Source organism: Ambystoma mexicanum, chromosome 9 (assembly GCF_040938575.1).
Source record: "Ambystoma mexicanum isolate Mex_15411 chromosome 9, UKY_AmexF1_1, whole genome shotgun sequence".
Classification (NCBI taxonomy): Eukaryota; Metazoa; Chordata; class Amphibia; order Caudata; family Ambystomatidae; genus Ambystoma; species Ambystoma mexicanum.
The window spans coordinates 578845661-578865525 of NC_090931.1; the positions used below are offsets into that span (position 1 = coordinate 578845661).

A 19865-nucleotide genomic window follows, 5' to 3' on the forward strand; every position below is an offset into this window, starting at 1 on the left:
TTTAATCTGTGTCTGACAACGGCGGAGCCTGAATGCCTCTCCCCACTAGTCTGATCAATTTTCAAACAACCGTCGATAAAAATAATCTTCCCCTCCCGCCATAGCATTCTCTTTCACTATTCATAACATCGTAGAATTTAACATAATTTGCAGAATCATGCACATGATCACCTTCTACAGCTTCAGCTACAAACGCGGCTGGGTTCACTATTTTACATCTTACGATTTTAATTGTTGGATTGGAAATCATAACCTCGTAAGATGAAGCTCTTTGGGATGTTAATGTGCCCTTGGGTTTCTGTAGAATGTCGAATAAGGCATGCTCCACATAAATGGTCATAGAACAGCGCATGACAATACTTGTGGACCTCTATTGCAAATGCGGCAGCCGTCAAAGATTATTTGCAACCGAAGTGTCCTCTCATAACTGGGTCTAAAATACTGCTGTGATATGCCAAAGGTTTATACCCCAATGTGGTCCTTTGTGTAAGCATTGCTGCTACAGCTACCGCATTTATGTGTGAAAATAAATAAAATTCCTCGCGATAGTTGGGAATCCCTAAAACTGGAGCTGTACAAATTGCTCTTTTCAACGCCTCAAATCCTTCCTCCATTTCTTCAGTCCATTCTATCTTTTCTTTGCCAACCTGTGCTTTCTTTAGTGCTTGCAGAAGTGGCTTGGTATATGTGCTGTAATCAAACACACAGGCTCTGCAGTAATTGCACAAGCCCAGGAACTGCTGCATCTGTCTCGCTGTGTTTGGTTTCAGCGTTTTCATAATTGCCTCAGCCCTTTCGGGTGTCACTTTCTTCCCCTCATGCGAGATCATTGGACAGAGTCCTGCCTACAGTCATCCTCTGTGGTGCTGCACATCAATATGTCATCTACGTACTGTATCACTGTACTCCTAAAATCGACATTGCCTAGATCAATCTGTAGGACCCTGTTAAAAATCGATGGGCACTCACAGTAGTCTTGAGGCAAACGAGTATGTTTTAGTCTTTGTTGTCTAAACATAAAGGAAGTCAGGTCTTGTGAGTCCTTATGCAGCAGGATTGAGAAAAATGCATTTTTCCAATCGATCACCGTGAAATACTGAGATTCAACTGGGATGCTGCACAATATTGTCCCAGGATTAGGAACTAAAGGAAACTCTGCCTCTACAATCTGGCTAAGAGGTCGCAAATCCTGGATAAATCTCCATGACCCAGCTTTAGATTTTTTAATCAAATACACTGCAGTATTGCACGATGAATCAGATGGCACCAGGATCCCCTGCATCATCAGTGATGAAATAGTCTGAAATATACCTTCATCAGCTTCTCGGGACATAGGGTACTTTTTCTCCTGGTGTAAAATTGCTCCTGGTTTAAGCTTTATTTTAACCTCCCCTATTCCCTTCAATACACCTACGTCATAGGGGCCTGTGGTCCATAGGACACTTGACACCTTCGAGGTCTTCCTGAAAGAATGCTGGTTGTTGCTGCATTATCGCCATTCGTTGTGGAACTTCTCTCTTCTCAATCCTTACCCAATATGTAATGCTCATGAAGAAAAACACTGTCATCGATACGTTCTTCTCTGAACCTATCATCTGTTATATCAGTCATTCAATCTGTACCCTTCCTCAAGAGCTATCACTTTTCTCCATGATCTGCCTTCGTCATCTGCCCCTTTGAGCATTGCTATCTCGCCTGGTACTATAGCTGCTGCCAACTCTATAGGAATAGTCTGTCCACTTTCCTCATCCATAGGCATTCGTGGTCTAAATAAAAACTCATGAAGTAGCCTCACAATCTTCCCTACCAGACCAGGTTGCCATGTCAGCAAAATGCTTACTCCATATAGAAAGACTTCCGGGTCTACCGGGTCGCCTCGCAGAGCCACTTACTCTGAACGCCAGTGTGAACTCTTCCACGTTTAAATAGTGTATTCCTGGAGTGGAGCACACTATTCCTTGATAAGTAAATTAAATTGTCATGTTAAGTTTTGTCATTAAATCTCTTACCAAGATGTTAACTGGTTTCTGTCGTGAATATAAAAAAGGAACAGACATGTCACATTCCCCATAGAGACCAGTAATTTATCAGTAAAAGGAACTAAATTCGTAGCTCCAGAGAGCCCTTGAGCATTCATGGCAATAGCTGACATAGGGTATTTCCCTCCCGTATACACGAACGAGTTGCCCCAGGGTCTACAAGAAAAGAAAAAGATTTGCCTCCTATCGTCACATTGACCCTTGCTTCCTCTTGGAGGTCTGGTGTCACAGATAGTACTGAACACATCAAGTCACCCGGTGAGCTGTCCTATTGAGGGTACAAGCTCATCCCAGTGAGAGGATTTCCCCCTACCACAGTGACACCTCCTTATTTTAGGCATCAATAATTGCAGTGGGTTTGCATGTTGTTGTGCTTGTTGCACCTGCCTTTGTGGTGGGTGTATTTGTACTTGTCCCTGCTGTTGTACCTGCTATACTTGCAGTGCCTGTGCATGATAGTATGTGTGATACTGGGCAAAGCCCTCTCTTGTTTGTGTGCGGTATGGCGGTGGATAAACTGTCCCCCCTGTTTAAAACTGGCCATTTTGTATACTCCCTCACCTCCTGCACGCGCACACGATATACCCTGCTATTCCACAATTCCAACACACTGGGGGTGGCCCTCTGGAAAACCCTCCTTGGTTATATCCTCCATGACCACTATGGTTCTCATTCTGTGTGTTTTGAAATCCACTTTGGTTGTTCTGAAATCCGCCTGCTCTTTCCCTAAAACCCATACCTTTGCGTCTTGGCACAAACCCATACCCACCTTGATCCATTGAGTGAGAATTATTCACCTGCCATGTACCTATTGCTTCCTGCATACCCAATCCTTCTCCGCTTGTCAATACTGCCCCTTCTATGGCAAATCTTGACAGTTTTTTTCTGAACTAATTTGGCTTCCTCAATTTTTCTATGTTCATCCTTGTTTTTGTTCTTCTCTTGTAATAACAGACCGTGTCATTGCTCTCCCCACTTCAAAATAGATAGCTGACCTTGGTTCTTGAATCTCGACTCAAAGCCAGGCAGCCTTGCCCTTCAGCTTTGAAAGCGTATTATTCTTGCTGTGACAGTTTTCCATTACAGCCTCATGGGTTCTGGCCTACTATGCTATACATTCCTCTTAGCCAGATTCCATGATGACTTAATCTACCTTGCGTTTCAGCAGCTGTACATTTATTAAAAGGTTGTTTTTCTGTAGTACTTCATGCGTGTGTAATCTTCCCATTTTATATTGGAAAGCTCCCTTCGATTCTTTACTCTGTTATTAGGTTCTTCAGGATCTATACATCATCTTTAGCCAGTATCTCGGGACATTGTGCACATTTCTTTATGACATAATTGATTCATTGGTTAGCTTCTTTTCACACTCCTTCAGGTTTTTTCTCCTGTCTGTTATCGCGTTGAGGGTGCATTCGATAGGGTTGTCTCAATGGGGATCTTCTTTCAATCACTTGCTGCGGTATTGGTATTATAGTGGGTGTTAAACACGACACAATCTCATGTCTCCAATGCACGGGGATTAAGGGGCGGGATCTCCAACAGAGGCACACAGCTGCTCCTCTAAAGGAACAAGGGAAAAAGTGGGCGTTACGAGGGACGAGCCGCAGGCAGTCAATAGCATGCCCATTACTGCGTGGAAGGATTCGTAATCATGGATCCGAGCGCGCAACCTCTCAACACGGAAATGCCTACGCAAATCCCTCCATCACTACGCCACCCGAAGGCAAGCGTAAGTACACTTGCGCATTGAAATTGCAGATCAGAGAGGCGAGTTTACATGTTGGATTTAAGGGTGCGTGTACACAGCTAGGGACCCGATCGGACTGATGGGTGTACGTATGCTGTGTAGTGTGGTGCAGGAACGGTTTACAGGGATTTGCACGCAAATTTTCTGAGTTTCACCCGAATTACTATACAATGTACTTATGTTGTCGGGGTGTCAGGAAAAGTTATGAGGGACCCCGCGCAGTGTCCCCGAGATGCAGGACCGCTTGCGCGGGAACCCATGCAATGTTTGAACGGTGTGTGTATTTGCACCCGGGGAGCACGCAAAGGTAGCTCTTCTGGCTGTTTTTTGCTTTGCGTGGGGGCGTGTTGGTGGCTTTCCGGCCACGACTTGCATATCCGTTTACTGTGCGCAGAAAATTCCATTAATATGTGGCGCATGCATTTTTTATTCTGCGCGCAGGCTTGCGCAGTGTTTGTTCTCGGCACGCCCCCTTCGTGGGACAAATGCACATTTTCCATGAATCGGCCCCTAAAGCTGAATCAGCCATAAAAATTGGTTTGCCAGCCAACCAAAAAAATAAAACACTACAGTCGAGAAAAACATGTAGCAGGTCCCTGGACATCAGGAAAAACCAAACCCTTAAGTCAAATGAAACCAGACAAAAATCATGGCAAAGTAATGCAATGCGACCACCAGGGCTTCAAATAAGAGATTTTAGTCGGGGTAAAATATGCTCTATTTTTTGAAGTTGTGAACAACATGATTTTTAAGGATTTAAAAAAAACAGTCGTTTTCCATTTCCAATTGGGGTATTTGTACTTAAGTCAGAACAAACATATTTTCACTCTAAAACGGATATCTTTTTTGAAGGCGTTCTTCTTTGCAAGTAGTAATGTATGGAAACTAAGCTAACTGCTCACATGAATGTTCCTCTCAGATCAGACAGTAGTAATCTTAGAACTCCTTCCAATGAGACTGATCTGATGGCACCACTGATATAAACATATCCATAGAGCTGTGGTGTTGGAGTCAGGACACAGTCTTTTATGTGTTGGGGCGATACTTCCTATTTGTTTGTTGGAAATATTTGCCTGTTTTTTGGGGGGAGTAAAACTGGCTGGTACACAACATATCTTAACAACTGAATACTATGTTATGATAATGGTGAACTGGTATGCCATTGGCTGTGGAGGGGGTGGATTGTGCTCTATTTTAATGACTCAAGCCTGCTTTTATACATTGTGGTGTGTTACTCTTTAATAATAAGTATATTACCTAAAAAGGAAAAACATGGTAGCATAAACACAAAATGCAATCATCCCGTTGAGGACCAGCAATTGAAGAGGCTAAACAATGTTGAGAGACTTTCTCTTTATATTGAGCTAGCCATTGGCCATCATATCAGTCTCTCGTGCTATTGTGGAGTGGTCAAGTGGTAACATTAAGGAGAATTTGCACAAAACATGTGCCAGCTTTCTTAACAAAACGCACTGTGGGCGCTGGTCTCTTATGGGATTGCCACATTGGAACGCACCCCATCTGAGTCTCCTACACATCCTGGGGAAGAGCTTCGATACAGAAACATGTTCTCCTCTTTGGAAGACCCAAGTGAAGTAGAGGAAGGAGGAGTCAATGGGCCTGCGCTTGCTGTAGCCCAAGAGCATCACAGTCTTAGCACATCAGTAGCAAACGTCAGAACCTACCAGAGGCTAAGGAGGCTCGCACATGCGCAGTGGATGCCTGCCTGTGGCCTCATGACAGAACGTGCAGCCTCCGGGCAAATGGCCCGTGCACTCTTTTCAATACATGGGGTGCAATTCAAGAGGCAGCTGCAAGACCCCTCCCCTTGTGCAATAGTGAATGCGTGGTTGCTATATATCAGATGCATATTCTGAAGGGGGAATCCCTCATTTGCCTGGAGGGGTCCACCATGAAAATGAGGAAAGGGCGCCAAGAAACCGTGCAAGTGGCATCAGTGCGCGGTATAACATACATGCCAACATTCTGTGACCAAAAAATCTGTAGGAATCTTAAAGTTTCAAAAATAGTCCGACGAGGAGGTAATGATAGGACTAGGGCACGTCAGCAGCCCATTGTCATTGAATGAGCCCGCCTCCGCGGGTGCATTCAATGACAATGAGGCGCCTGCCACGCCTTCTGCCACCAGGCCACCTCGGGGGAGCCCTTGAAAGACTCCCCTGTGGTGGGGGGCTAATGGCGCCTTTTGACAAAGGCACCTGTGGAGGAGGGGCGCATTTAGCCCACCGCAGTGGGCGCATTTAGCCTGCCGCCGTGGGCGCCTTTACATCAAAAGCCTGCCTGCCGTGCCTTCTCCTGCTACGCCAGCTCAGGGGAGCCCTGGAAAGACTCCCCGAGCTGGCGTGGCACCACGGGCGGTCGCCTGGCTCGTCCCCCCCCTAAGACCGGCTCTACACCAGAGGATGCTGATCATGCTCTTTGACATACTGGACCATTTGGGTGTCATCTACACAAACTACACAGATGACACTCAAATACTCATCCCCCTTACAGGCAACTATTCCACCGACAACACAGTACTCAACAATTTCTATTCCATTATCCAAGAATGGATGGCCAAACACGGCCTCTGCCTCAACGACGACAAGACCGAGCTTCTCCTCTTAGGCTCCCAATCCAGACTCAACAAACTCGATACACATGTAAGCTCATCAATGCCAGTAAACTACCTTTCGACTGCTAACTGCACGCCCCTAGCTAGAGCACTAGTCCTCTCTAAAGTCGACTATTGCAACGCTCTCTACCTGGGCACCAGCCAAAAAAACATCAACAAACTCCAAGTTATCCAAAATAATGCATTAAGGGCAGCCATGAACATTCCCAAACACGAGCGCATCCCTGACGCCAGACGCACTCGTCAATGGCTATCAATTCCACAGAGAATCGAATACAAAACACTCTCTCTCACTCACAAATGCTTATCCAACCAAGCACTCAGATACCTTTCAGATAACTTCACACACCACATCCAATCTCGCCCAACTAGATCAGCCCAAACACATTGCTTAAATATCCCTAGATTTAAGCTCCAAAAAGCAGGCGGCACAAGCTTCCCTGTGCTTGCCGCTAAACTCTGAAACTCACTACCAGTCGATCTCAGGACAGAACCATCCTTTCACCGTTTTAGAGACAGTGCCAAAACTTGGCTTTTAGCCAAAGAAGTCTAATACACCAATTTATCACCTCAGAAATGTATATACTGCCTGTTTAACCTGTATAATTATAAACCTGTAAATACACTTATAATGTGTAAAATGCTACTAACTGTTTTTATATTGTCTATACCATGCTTGCATCACCTTGGCTACATTGTAACCATGCCAAGCGCCTGGATGCCCACGGGCCTGGCGGCGCTATACAAATAATAAACTAAACTAAAATAAACTAAACTATGCTGTGCCAGGACTCAGTTAGCCAGGCCAAAAAAAATATTAAATATATATCTTTTTTTGAAATCGGTATTTGTTGTCACCAAATCGGTAGGTGGTAGGACTGCTTAAAAAGCGGTATTCTACCGCCTAAATCGGTAGGGTTGGCAAGTATGGTATAAGAATCTTTAACATAACATAACAAATCTGACTGCCCAGTGGATTCCTTTCATTATTAAAGCATGTGCATGGGCAGTCAGGTGGTCTATGTGTGCATTATCCAGGAAGTGACACCCATACACTAAGCACCCCCAGAAGAACTCTGTGAAAACGGATGGAGAGTCAAAGGTAGCGAGCGGGTGTCCAGGCCCCAGTGTGCAGGGGTGGGCATGGTGAGCGTCCTGCCCCTTTCAAAGGAGCACTCGCCATTTATGCCCTCGCTAAATCGTTTGTTGCGGGTGAGAGCCGCTCACAAGCACTGTGTGATCTGGAGTCGCATTTTTTTTTTTTTTAAACACTGATGGTGAAAGCCGCAGGCAATTCCTGGTGCAGCCTATATACACCTCACCGGGTGAGGCACGTTTTTGGTTTTGGCGCATATGGTGGCACAGGACCATCAGTGCTCAGTCGTAAGGTTGACAAGATAATTGGAAATGCTGAGGCATGAATTAACTGCACCAGAAAGGTTATTTTGTATGTGCCAGGGCCTGATTGTTTTACAAAGGTTCCCACAATCAGGAGTCAGATTGGAAAGCACATGCTTTCATCGTGCACTGCCAACATGATCGTTCCTTTGCCTGCTCACCCCTCGTCTTCCTGCGTCTCAACTCCTTCCCATCCAGGGTTGTAATACTGGGCTTTTTACCGCACAGTTCACCTACTCAAAAAGCATTCGTATGGGAAATTACGAGTGTGTGCAGGGGTAGGGGCCTTGCCGCTATTTTGGGCTACTCCGCACAGCAGTGTATTTGGAAATAAAACGATTGTATTCCTATGTATCCTGCGGTGGAGGTGTAAAACAAGGAGTAGGTTCAAACTTCCCATCTTGACGGCTCACGAAAAGTGCATTTTCTTTCTGAATTAAGAATCAGCTCTGTGGCTTGGATCAGCGAGCACTGCCCCATTTCCCATGTCACAGCGTGGCCGAAAAAAATTAAATAAAAAATTATATATATCAGCACCCCAACCACCTCATAAAGGCATTGTCTTCTTTGTTATCAGGAGAAGAGTCTTACTTATGTATGAAGGGACATTGCCAGCAAATAGCAGCAGGCATCTTGCAAATCTGTGCCCACTTTAAAATCAGTCCAAGTGAATAGCAGAATAAAGCTTCCTTTAAAAGATGTGTATATAGCCACGATATCTTTTAGCTTGACACGTAAAAAAAAGTTTTGCTTCTTGACCACGGTGAAATGTTTTGCTAATACATAACAATGAGCTGGAAGTTTGTGGCACACAATCTACATAACTCACTTTGTTACACAACTTCTTTCAGTGTGTACCTGAAAGTGGTGAAAGCACAGTGGCGTTAAAAAGAGGTTGGCTTTTCTACATGTTGGCAAGTTGCTGCAATTGGTAAGTAAAATAATCCAAAGCGTAAATATGTGTACCAACTAAAGCCTGCAAGATGTGTGGTCAGGTGCTTCAATTTCAGGGTGGGTTAAAATCCCTACTTCACTGATTAGTTAAAATGTGTGATCCTGGGCAAAATATGTAACCGCCCTCCGAATTGCCTCCACACAGAGCAATTATACGTGATTTAATTCACACTATACAAAAAAATATGCCATAAATACTGCAGATTTCATAATTTTAGAGGCTCAATGGTGTGCCATCTGGCTCCTCTGTTAGTGACCCCAATGCGGTCACGTAGAAATGCATTATTGTTTCATTGGCCAACCATCAGTTCCATATCACTTGGTATGACGGTAAGAAATATAGTCTCAGCGGCCACTCAGTGCACAGAGATGCGTGGATAGCAGGGGGACTGCAGCAGAACTCTCTCTCCATTCTCTCTCTCTTCTCTCTCTCTTTTGAAGCAGCCACTCTTGCTCTCTGTATGCTGCCATCCCACCGGCAAATATTTGCAGCAAAAACAGTTACATAAAAAAAATTATATATCGATGAAATGTACCGCAATGACAAAAACGTGCAAAATCACATAGAACCGCCAAAGCACAAACCCCGCATGTATTATGCAGTGTGTATGCGTGTCGACAGCACACAGAATTATACCGCAGCACATATTCTTATATGGAATAAAATATCAAACTTGATTGTTTCTTTAAGTATAGCTAAGTTAAAGGCAAAATGGATACGTCGACAGCCAGTCTGTCTCTAGTTAGTTAATGTTAACGATATTTGTACCGCGCACTATCACCACCCGGAAGTGGTCCCCAAGCGCTCAGCGTTGAATGATACCTGCTCAAAAAGTCTTTTTTGAGCGAACTTTATGAACCTTACCTAGAGTTAATCATTCCTCAGCTTAAAACACTGGCAAAGATCGTCTATATGTTTAGGAATAATGTTGCCAAGAACTTGCATGAAACGGAACAGAAATCAAGACTCGGGAGACACTGTGAAGTCCTAAACCTCAACCAGGTACACGCATGAAAAAATAGAGTGTGGCTGGAATTTACCCCCATCAAATGCTTGTTTAAAAATCTACAAATAAGGGCCCAACTTTTCACAATCCTTAATATTCCATCCTCATGGGAGTCATCTCTAATCCTAATACAATGTATGTCAACATCCAGCATGTGGCTACACTGCCAATTTCATAAATGTGATATCTGGCCGGAAAAAAGCCTGGTTCGATCATGAGAGCACTGATCAATAGGGAAATAATAAGTCAATTGATTAGCCAAAGCTCATCAATTATGCAGCTCTGAAAAACTAAAACTTCATCCATACAACATAAGATTTAGAATAAGATCAAGTGGCCAGAATGGCCAACACCCAGCTACAACTGGACAGAAATTATTTATGCTGATAGACTACAATAAATTCGCTACTTTCTGAGAAACATATTTCTACATATAAACACATCCTGCCAGAAACATGTACAACCTATTCCATCGCTTATAACCCGAGGATGGGTTGAAGAAACAAATACCAAATACCATGGGTTCCAATTTGATCTTTAAAATGAGGGCATTTGGATGGATTAAGACGGCTAAATTAGGGATACGCGCCAGAGCACTAATGCTTCAGGGATGGATTTCAGCGGTATGGTTTGTGTAATTTACGGAAAAATAAATGATGGCAACCCTGGGTTCCAACCATGGGTGGAGACCACGACGGAAGGAATACATCTGCCCAGCTGTGGAGTTGCCTTCTCATTTTCCTCTTCTCTTGTATTTGTGGGATCGGGAGTGGGAAAATGGGGGATGTGAAACGTGTATATCGGAACAAATGTCACATTAATACAAATCCTCAATTGTATTTAATTTGTATAATGTCTGTTAATATTTGTTTACTGTTTGTGAAAAGTAAAAAAAAAACTTAAAAAAAATACAAATCCGTAAAACAAAAACCTGGCAGGTGCATTTCAACATTACGGGGTAAGCATAGTTTAAAGGCGGGGAAAGGCTAGAACTCTTGCTATGCATTACAAAAGCTGCATTATAGTTGGATCACTGAACATACATCAATGTGTTGCTGTACATTTAATCCCTTACCAGCCATCCTCCAAATGATATAATCTCCTTGACTTCCTCCCAGAAACCAGCTGACTGTGACTTCATCTTCTTCCAAGTCTCCATCAGGCTTAATCTGGAAAACATGGCCGCCTCCAGCGCGCCTTGAACGTCTGAGTATCCACTCACCCTTGTTTAAATAAGCAGACTTTAACCCATGTTGGAACTTGGCACCGAGAGTGCTATTTTTAAACCAAGACGCCAACAGGTTTTCTTACAGACAAAATGCGCCGACTTGATATTACTTTGGAAGGGTTACTCCCATCTGTGGACTCGGGCACTTCGGCAAGACGCAGGGCCATCAGGCGATCTGATTCTCCTGTGTGAGCTGAAGAGCGATGGGTCGGTCTCAGAGGAGGTGGCGCTGTGTTGAGGGTTTGTGTACTCAGAGCTCAGTTACCAGAAGCGCCTCCCATGCTGTACGCAGAATGCTAATGTGTGGTTTAGGTGATGGATCGGAGGCACAATGCTCAGCCATTTGCATAAGTCAGTTGACTTCATTACAGCTGTAAGCTGTGGTTGTGTGTACTATTGAAATCATTAATGAAATCAAATATTGTGCAAAGGACCAGTTTCTCACTTGATATGCTACAAAACTGCCCGCTGTGCTCGGCCTCTCTGAACGCTGTTCAATTAGACAAAGGCCAAAGCGCACATTTGTCCACCGATAGCCACCTGCTGGGCTTATTTTCGGTGTCCAACCCCAATCTTCTTTTCTGTATTGAATGATTCTGCATTTTTACAAGTCATGTCTTCCAACTCTTGGCAAACAAAATAAAACTCATCATGAAACCGATCTGTTCAGAAGCATTATGCGGAAGGATCAACAAGGCTGTTAACTCAAAGTGGCTGACGCACAACAAAGTTTCTATGAGTAACTCAGACTTATTCTTGTCCTATTACTCCTGGAGACAGCTGGGCAATTCACAAATTAGTTACTATGAGTTATTCTGGCTTATTCTTGGCCCATTACTCCTGGAGACAGCCGGGCAATTCACAAATGAAAAGTAATTCTGGCTTATCCTTGGACCACTCCTGTAGACAGCTGGGCAATTCACAAATGAGTTACTATGAGTAATTCTGACTTATTCTTGTCCTATTACTCCTGGAGACAGCTGGGCTATTCACATATGAGTTACTATGAGCAATTCTGACTTATCCTTGGTCCATTACTCCTGGAGACATCCAGGCAATTCACAAATGAAAAGTAATTCTGGCGTATCCTTGGACTACTCCTGGAGACAGCTGGGCAATTCATAAAGATGTTACCGAGAGTAACTCATACTACCAGAGTTAACCATAGGTAGCTCTTTGTGAATCACCCTCATGGCATTAACACCCACAAATGCATACACCCCACTTGATCAGCGCCACCTACTCTACAACTATAATGCACATTCGTAAACCCTTCCAACATTATAGATTCCCACTCAGCATCCCCTGTTGCACTGTGTGCACCAAATTGCCCCCTTCTATAATAATGAAAACAAAGCGCCATTCATCCAAACAGGGCGCTGTGTACCCTAGTCCGCTGCCTTCGACCTACCGCACATCCAGGCGGTAAGGCGCGACCGCTGCTGCCACCATGGGCGTCCCCGCTGGTAGTCGAGGATGTCTCTCTGACCGTGCTCATCGTGTTTATTATAGTGATATTGGGCGAAGGCTTCAGGCGCTGCCTGCGCAACGTCATCCCCCAATGGCACCACTTCTAGGCTATGGAGGACATCTTCAAATGCGAGCCTTGTTTACAGATGCATGAATTGTTGGTTCTTTCTGATGTGGGCAAGCCGGTGTTGCCCATGATGTTACCCCTGATCTATGCAATGATTACGATGTACTGCTGGTCTGCCACCTGTGCCTTGTGCAATCTCACCACAGCCATACAGCATTTGCCGAAAAGCCAGACCTCCATCATCAGGGCATCAGACAACATCTGCTTCCAGCTGCTAGGTGGCTACTTGGTCTGTGTGGCCAGCTTGCAGCTCCACAAACTGGGGCTGACCAAGCTGCACAGCGCAGTTCGGTCAGAATGTGCGAGCCACCTACAGACCAGCATTGAGTAGGGCCTCGCTGTGGAGCTGTCATGCTCCTTTGTATATCAGTTTCACAAGGTATGGGAGCCCCTCTGCTGAGAAAGAACATGGTTCAACTACCCGCTTCTAGGACATTTCTTACACTCAAGAGGGTCTACAACCACGTTTTGGCTCACTGAACCATTCACAGAGGAGAAATACACATTTACATCAGTCTGGTCCCGTCCCACCCACAAGGGCAGTCCAGCAGCAAAATGCTAGGCAATTCTCCTCTGAGCAAGAGTACCATCAGCAACCCCAGACATGGGTTTCGGCCTTGTTGGGCCTCCTCAGTGAGGTGAAGGCGAGCCTCTCTAAGCCATCCTAAACAAAGGGTCCACATCTGGATTACCTTGGGTGACTTAGGGTGAAACCCCAAGTATTACAAATTTCACAAGAGTGTGGGAGCCCCTCTGCTGAACAAACCTGGTTCAAATAACCTGCTCTATGGAATTTCTTCCACTCAGGACGGTCTACAACCACCTTTTAGATCACTGCATACTTCACAGAGGAGAAATTTTCCATTTGCATATCAGTCTAGTCCCACCCACAAGGGCATGCCAGCACCAAAATGCTATGAAATTGTCCTCTGAACAAGAGTACAAGAGTAGAGGAGTTCTCACACCTTTGTTTAATTTGTGAAACTTGGGGTTTCACCCTAAGCAACCCAGGCTAATCCTGACATGGACCCCTTGCCCGCTGTGCAAGAGAGGCTCAGCTTCACCTCACTGAAGAGGCCCAACAAGGCCGAAACACGTGTCTGGGGTTGCTGATGGCACTCTTGTTCAGAGGAGAATTGCCTGGCATTTCAGTGCTGGACTGCCTTTGTGGGTGGGACCAGACTCATACGCAAATGGCTATTTCTCTTCTGTGAAGGGTGCAGCAAGCTAAAACCTGGTTGTAGACCCTCCCGGGTGCTGGAAATTCTATAGAACAGGGTATTTGACCCATGTTCGTTCTTAGTAGAGGGGCTCCCACACCTTTTCCTTTGTCCACCACTCTGCCCTGCACGTGCTGCACAAAACAGACTCTCGCTATTGGGTGCACATCATTGGTGCAATAGTGGTCATACTGGTGGGGGAAGTTGGACATCGATCTGGGTGCATGTTCAATCCAGATTTTGGATTTCTCACTAAATGGTTCCTGCCAAGGAAGCAACGTCTATGACAAAATGGTTGTATATTGGGTAGGACCCATTGCAGCAATGATTCTCTCTGTGGGACTACTTGATCATCTCATTCCCGCTGTTAAAAGGGTCATGCATGGACCTGTAAAACCTACCTATATGCTCTTCTATGGAATACGCACAGGTGCCCCTCACCAAAAATGACTGATGGACCTTTACACCAATCATAATAGATACAGCTGAAGACTGGGATGCCACAGCCAGCTCATTGGATCGGAGAGGTGTGGCTTATTACTAATGTCATCCGCTCCTCCAATCACAAGAACTTTTAATGAGGTGTAAGCGGAAAGGAGCCAGTGGTGGGAGATGGTCGGATATCTAGAGTCAATTGTGGGGCCTGAAGCAGCTTTGGCTGAAGGTAAACATGGCGAGAGGCAAGACGTTCAGGTAAGAAGAAATGCCCTCCCTCCCACCACCCACAAGTCTCTCCCAATAGACTTCACTCATTTGCATATCTCCCTGTGCACCCCAAACCTTTTTTCTTGAAGAGAGAGGTTGGCATCCAGCTCCCACTCTCCCCCCTGCGGAAGAAACTTTCAAGTCACCTGCGTTGAAGCCACTATATGTTGGGGCTATTTCGGTAACTATGGAAATATGTGACAGAGAAGGGGGAAACTCCAACAAATGGGCACGTGCCGCAGCACGAGGATTTCAAATTCCGCGCCACTCATCTCAGGCCGACTTCCTATGAATGCATGTGACCACTCAGTCACTGGGGGGGAATTTGAAGTGGCGCGCAGGCGATTCTGTATGGCAGAGGGAGCACTCAGACATTTGAAAACTGTACATTTAAAGATGGTGAAGACACAGATGCAAAAATTGAAGATACTGAACTGCAAATGTAAACATGTCAGCAGCATATTGCAATGAAATACACGCATCCACCTGACCCCAGCAGAACTCGCTTTCAGTAGTGATATTTTATAGACACAGACCCGTGTAAGAGGGCAATCAGCGTTCTGCGGATACACTCTGTGCCAATGAAGACCTTTTAAGATCCGGTGTTCGAGGCACGTGACTAGGCACGCCACTGTTTTATCTAAGGTTTCATGGGAACTATTACTGGACTTTTTTTTTTATTGCAGACTCCTTACTCATGGTTTAGTTACCAGTGTTCGGCTTCTATCCCAGGGACGGCGTCGGGGCCTTTCAAAGGGGTCTCAAGCCTTCGGGGAACCCCAGAAACTGCCTCCATCTGCCAGCCAGCAATCTTCTAACACAGCAATATATTCCTTTATTAATTACTTGCCTTCTGGGGATTCAATCTGCACTTTGCAGTGCTCGCCAATGTTTGTTGGAGCCCTTCAGGCTGTCACTTCCCTCAGGGTGTAGAGAAGTGTTAACACCTCATTGCCGTTTAACACCGGTTCTTACACATCAGCCATTTGCTAACAAAGGAAGACATTTAGTCTTTAAGCCCACTGCTGTATTGTATCTCCTTTTATAATGTGTGCACCCCATGGGTGCCTCAGATGGTTTTCGCTCTAAGCAAGGGTGGTCCCCCAACCATCATGTGGAAATGGGCCCAAACACATCCTCAGCCAGCCTAGAGGCACTGTTTAGAGCCATGTTTATTTCGGACATAGGAGGCATGTGTGTATATGATATGACATGGCATTTGTAACGCACCTATACAGAAGTGTTTCAAGGCACGACGAGGCAAGGAAAGGGGAACAGAGGGGGGACAGAGACAACGATCTTACTAGGCCCAGTGATATTGAGATCGCGCAGGGCAGAGGGAGTGGAAAAGTGCCAGGGGAACGGGGCAGTGCTGTACATGGGATCAAAACAATAAGAAGTGTGGCCAGCAGGTGCAAGGGTGAGTGCAGACAGCAGGTGTCCAAAAGTGCAGTTAGGGGGAATGTAGGGTTACAGATACAGATCCAAGTGCAAGAGTTGCCAGGAGGCAGTGCTGGTGTGCAACTGGGCTGGTAGGGACCCGGGCCTGAAATCAGAGGGTAGCCAGGGGACCAGTGCAGTATCAGACAGGAAATCAGCAGAACAGTGGAAGAGAGAAGGTAAAAGCAAAAAGGAAAGTCTTGAGGTGCTTCTGGAATTGGAGAGGGTTCTCCTCTAATTTCAGAGGTAGGGAGGCCCCAGCCGAAGAAAGCTCTACCACCAACTCGTTACTTGGAGAAGCGACTGAACCTGAGGGAGTTGGAAGAGTGAAGAGCTCGAGTAGGAAGCTATTTACGAAGAGAGAGAGTTGGAGGTATTGAGGACCCAGGCCTCGTGGGCAATGCAGAGGGTCTTGAACTTAATCCTTGCAGCCACTGGGAGCCAATGGAGAGATTTCAGTGCTGGAGAAATAGAATCCCTGGATTTGAGGCCAAGGACAAGTCTTGCAGTCCTGTTCAGGATGTGTTGCAGAGAGTAGAAGCAGGCAGATTTAGAAAGAGGCTGTTGCAGCAGTCCAGTCTAGAAAGAACCACAGCTCTAGAGACAGTGAGCTTATAGGGCTAGGCTAGGAAAGGAAGAATACCTCTGAGGAGGTGCAGTTGGTAGTTTGACTTCTTCAACATGTGAGGAGAAAGGGAGAGTGTGGAGTCGAAGACAGAAATCCCCCCCACTGGCTAATGGTAGAGGACAGGATAAAATGTAATGTGACGTGCCTGATGTATAAATGTCTGAGTGGGCTTGCCCCAGACTATCTCGTTGATAAGATTGTCTGGTATTGCCCACGAAGAGATCGCCCCTCTGGAGACAAACATTTGGTTTGTATACCACGTTCCAACTTGGTCTCCAGGGGAGACAGGCAATGCGGGGTGTTTGGTCTCAAACTTTGGAACCAACTTCCTTCAGATAGACTGCTCTTTACACGGAATGCATAAGTGATCTATACACTGCTAATGTCTTTAATAGTGGTCATCTGCGCCCTAATATAGTTGAATCTGTCTGGTGCGCATTAGAAATCTTCAAAATAAAGATGACCCCGAGGTTTAGCCTCACAGGTGGGAGCAAGAAGAGGGCTGAGGGAGGCCGGCGAGAGAGTGACAGGAAAGGAGGGTGCAAGTGTGCCGATAAGGAGAATCTCTGTCTTACTGGCATTAAGACAGAGATCGTTGTAGGCACACCACTCCTGGATAGCTGTCAGAGATGAGAGAAGGTGAGGAGGTGGCAAAGGGGAGCCTGAAAACGAGCAGAGTGTCATCCGCATAGCACTGAAAGTTGGAGCAGAGAGCGGCAATGCAGTGGGCGAGTGGTGCCAGGCATTAGTTGAACAGCCAGGGAGAGAGGTTACACCCCTGGGGAACACCACAGGTAGAGAGTGAGATAGAGGAAAGGAAGGACCCAAGTTGGACCTGGGAGGGTCCATCAGAGAGGAACAAGGTCAGCCAGGCCAGGGCCTGATCAGTGATGCCCAGGTCATCATGGAGACGATTGAGCAGGATGGCATGGTTGACCGTGTCAAATGCAGAAGAGAGATTGAGTAAGATGAGGACAGAGGGGCGATTAGACTCCAGGTTAGAGAGCAGATCTTCACAGAAGTCTAGGAGAGCAGTTCCGTGCTTCTGGTTGCTCTAAAGCCAGACTGATGGTCATGGAGACAATCAATAGATTCAGTGTGAAGATTAAGCTGGGAGACGGCCAGCTTTTACAGTAGTTTGCCCAGGATAGGAGTGATGGAGAGCAGGCAATAGTTAGCCGGGTAGGAGGACTCGGCTGAGGATTTCTTGAGAAGATGGTGCACAAGAGAGTGCTTCAGGGGGGAACGAAAGGTTCCATTGGCCCAGGGATGAGGGTGTCAATGGGGTCCTTGATGATTTTGGAAGAACAGGGAAGAACCTGTTTGGACAAGACTCATAGATCGGACTTGTCTAGAAACCTTGTCAGGGGAGAACAGAGGAAAGGAAGAGAAAGCAGGATGAGAGGGGGCCAGAGGTAGAGGGGAGAGTAGAGGGAGGAGGAGGAGGGGAGGAGGATGAGAGGGTGGACAGAATATCCTGGGCTTTAGAGATGAAATGAGAAGCCAGATGGACTGGGAGGGGACAGGAGAGGTAGAGACTGCAGCAGCATTGCCCAGTTCCTTGCAGATTTTAAAGAGTTCAGCCAAGTTGTTAGATGCCGCAGAGACACAGGCTTGGATGTGGGCTCTCCTCTTAGTGTGGACAGAGAGCCGGTATTGTCTTTGGAGCAGGCGGCAGGCCAGTTTGTCAGATGATGCGCAAGAAGCTAGCCATTTCCTCTCAGCCACCCTGCACTTGAGTTTAAGGGTGTTGAGGTCAAAGTCATACCAGGAGTTGCACTTGGCTTTGGGCTTCAAGCGGATCCTCATGACGGGGGCAAGAATACCAAGAGTATCAGAGATCGAAGAGAGAAGCATGCAAAGGGCTGTGTCAGGATGTGAGTCCACCAGGAGGAGGAGGAGGAGGATGATGATGGGGGGAGGGGAGGAAGAGATAGTGGCGGCAAAAGCCTCAACTGATACATGCTTCATGGGTCAGATGACCGAGAAGGGAGGTGGCAGTGCTGGAGTTGGCTTGGCCTGAGGGGTAGCGAGGGGAGAATAGAAAGAGAGAGAAAGTTGCAGAGGTCGCAAAAGAGTCAAGAGGAGGGACAGGAAGCATCCAGCTGGATGTTAGTCTCCAAGAATAAGGAGTTGAGTTGTCGAGGCCAGGGAGGGAGGAGAGAGAGAGAGAGACTCTGCAGACAAGGCATTCGAAAGAGGAGTAGGCTTGCATAGGAATGACAGAGGCAGAATCCACTCCAGGAAGATCAAGGCTACACCCGCTCCAAAACGATTGGATCTGGGTGCAAAGAGGAACTTGAAGCCATCAGGGAGGAGAGTGTCAAAGCTTGTGACAGAGCTGGCCGTGACCCATGTCTCGTGAGACAGAGGACATCGAGAACAAGTTCTTCTAGGAGGCAGCAGATGTCAGAGGAGTGTTTGACAGCTGAGCGAGAGTTGAGAGTGGCAATATGGAGAAGGTTGCCAACCTTGAAAGACTTCCGGGAAGGGCTACAAATCAGAGGAATGCCCTGTGGAGGTGTTGAAGGAGCCCGAGGGGGGCAGAGGAGGAAGGCTGAGAGGGCAAGGTAGCCAAGCAGGAGGCAGAGGGGGGAGGCAAGGAAGCCGAAGAAGGGAGAGAAGGGACAGCAGGAGAAGAAAGGAAATTGATGAGGCACGGAAGCATCTATCAAAGAGGAGAAGGTTGGCCTGAGGGCCTTGGACCAAGATAGCGCCATTCAGGTAAACATTAATGATGACCATAGAGTCGTCGAAGAGGGCCAGGAGGGCCTCCCACCGGGTGATATATGGCATTTATAATGCGCCTATACACAAGGGTTTCAAGGCGCGACGAGGCAAGGGTGGGGAAGAGAGGGAAGACAGACACCGATCTTACTAGGCCAGGTGACATTGAGATCGCACAAGTGCGAGGGGGGAGTGGAAAGGGGGAGAGAAAGTGCAGTACATAGGATAAACAGAAAATAAACAGAACAATAATGAAGAACAATAAATAAAAAGTGCAGCCATCTAGTGGCATGGGTAAGTGCAGACATCAGGTGTCAAGTGCTGGTAGGGGGCTGTAGGGATGCAGAAACAGTCCCAGAGTGCATAGGTTGCCAGGGGGGCAGTGCAGGTGTACAACTGGCAGGCAGGGGACCTGGGCCCGAGAACAGAGGGAAGCCAGGTGACCAGTGCAGTTTCAGCCAGGGGTTCAGCATGGGAGAGGAGGAGAGAAAGCAGAAGCAAAGAGGAAGGTATTGAGGTGCTTCCAGAACCAGAGAT

At 46.4% G+C, this 19865-nt stretch overlaps 1 protein-coding gene across 1 annotated transcript in view; it reads right to left on the reverse strand.

The window, feature by feature from the left end:
- The window catches only part of LOC138488299 (multidrug and toxin extrusion protein 1-like), a 638882-nt gene extending 627672 nt beyond the window's left edge, over window positions 1–11210 (reverse strand). Inside the window, exon 1 of the mRNA XM_069615181.1 lies at window positions 10859–11210. Within this exon, the coding sequence (XP_069471282.1) occupies window positions 10859–10963 (105 nt within the window). The 5' untranslated portion in view covers window positions 10964–11210. The remainder of the gene's footprint in view (window positions 1–10858) is intronic.
- Between the last annotated feature and the right edge of the window lie 8655 nt (window positions 11211–19865).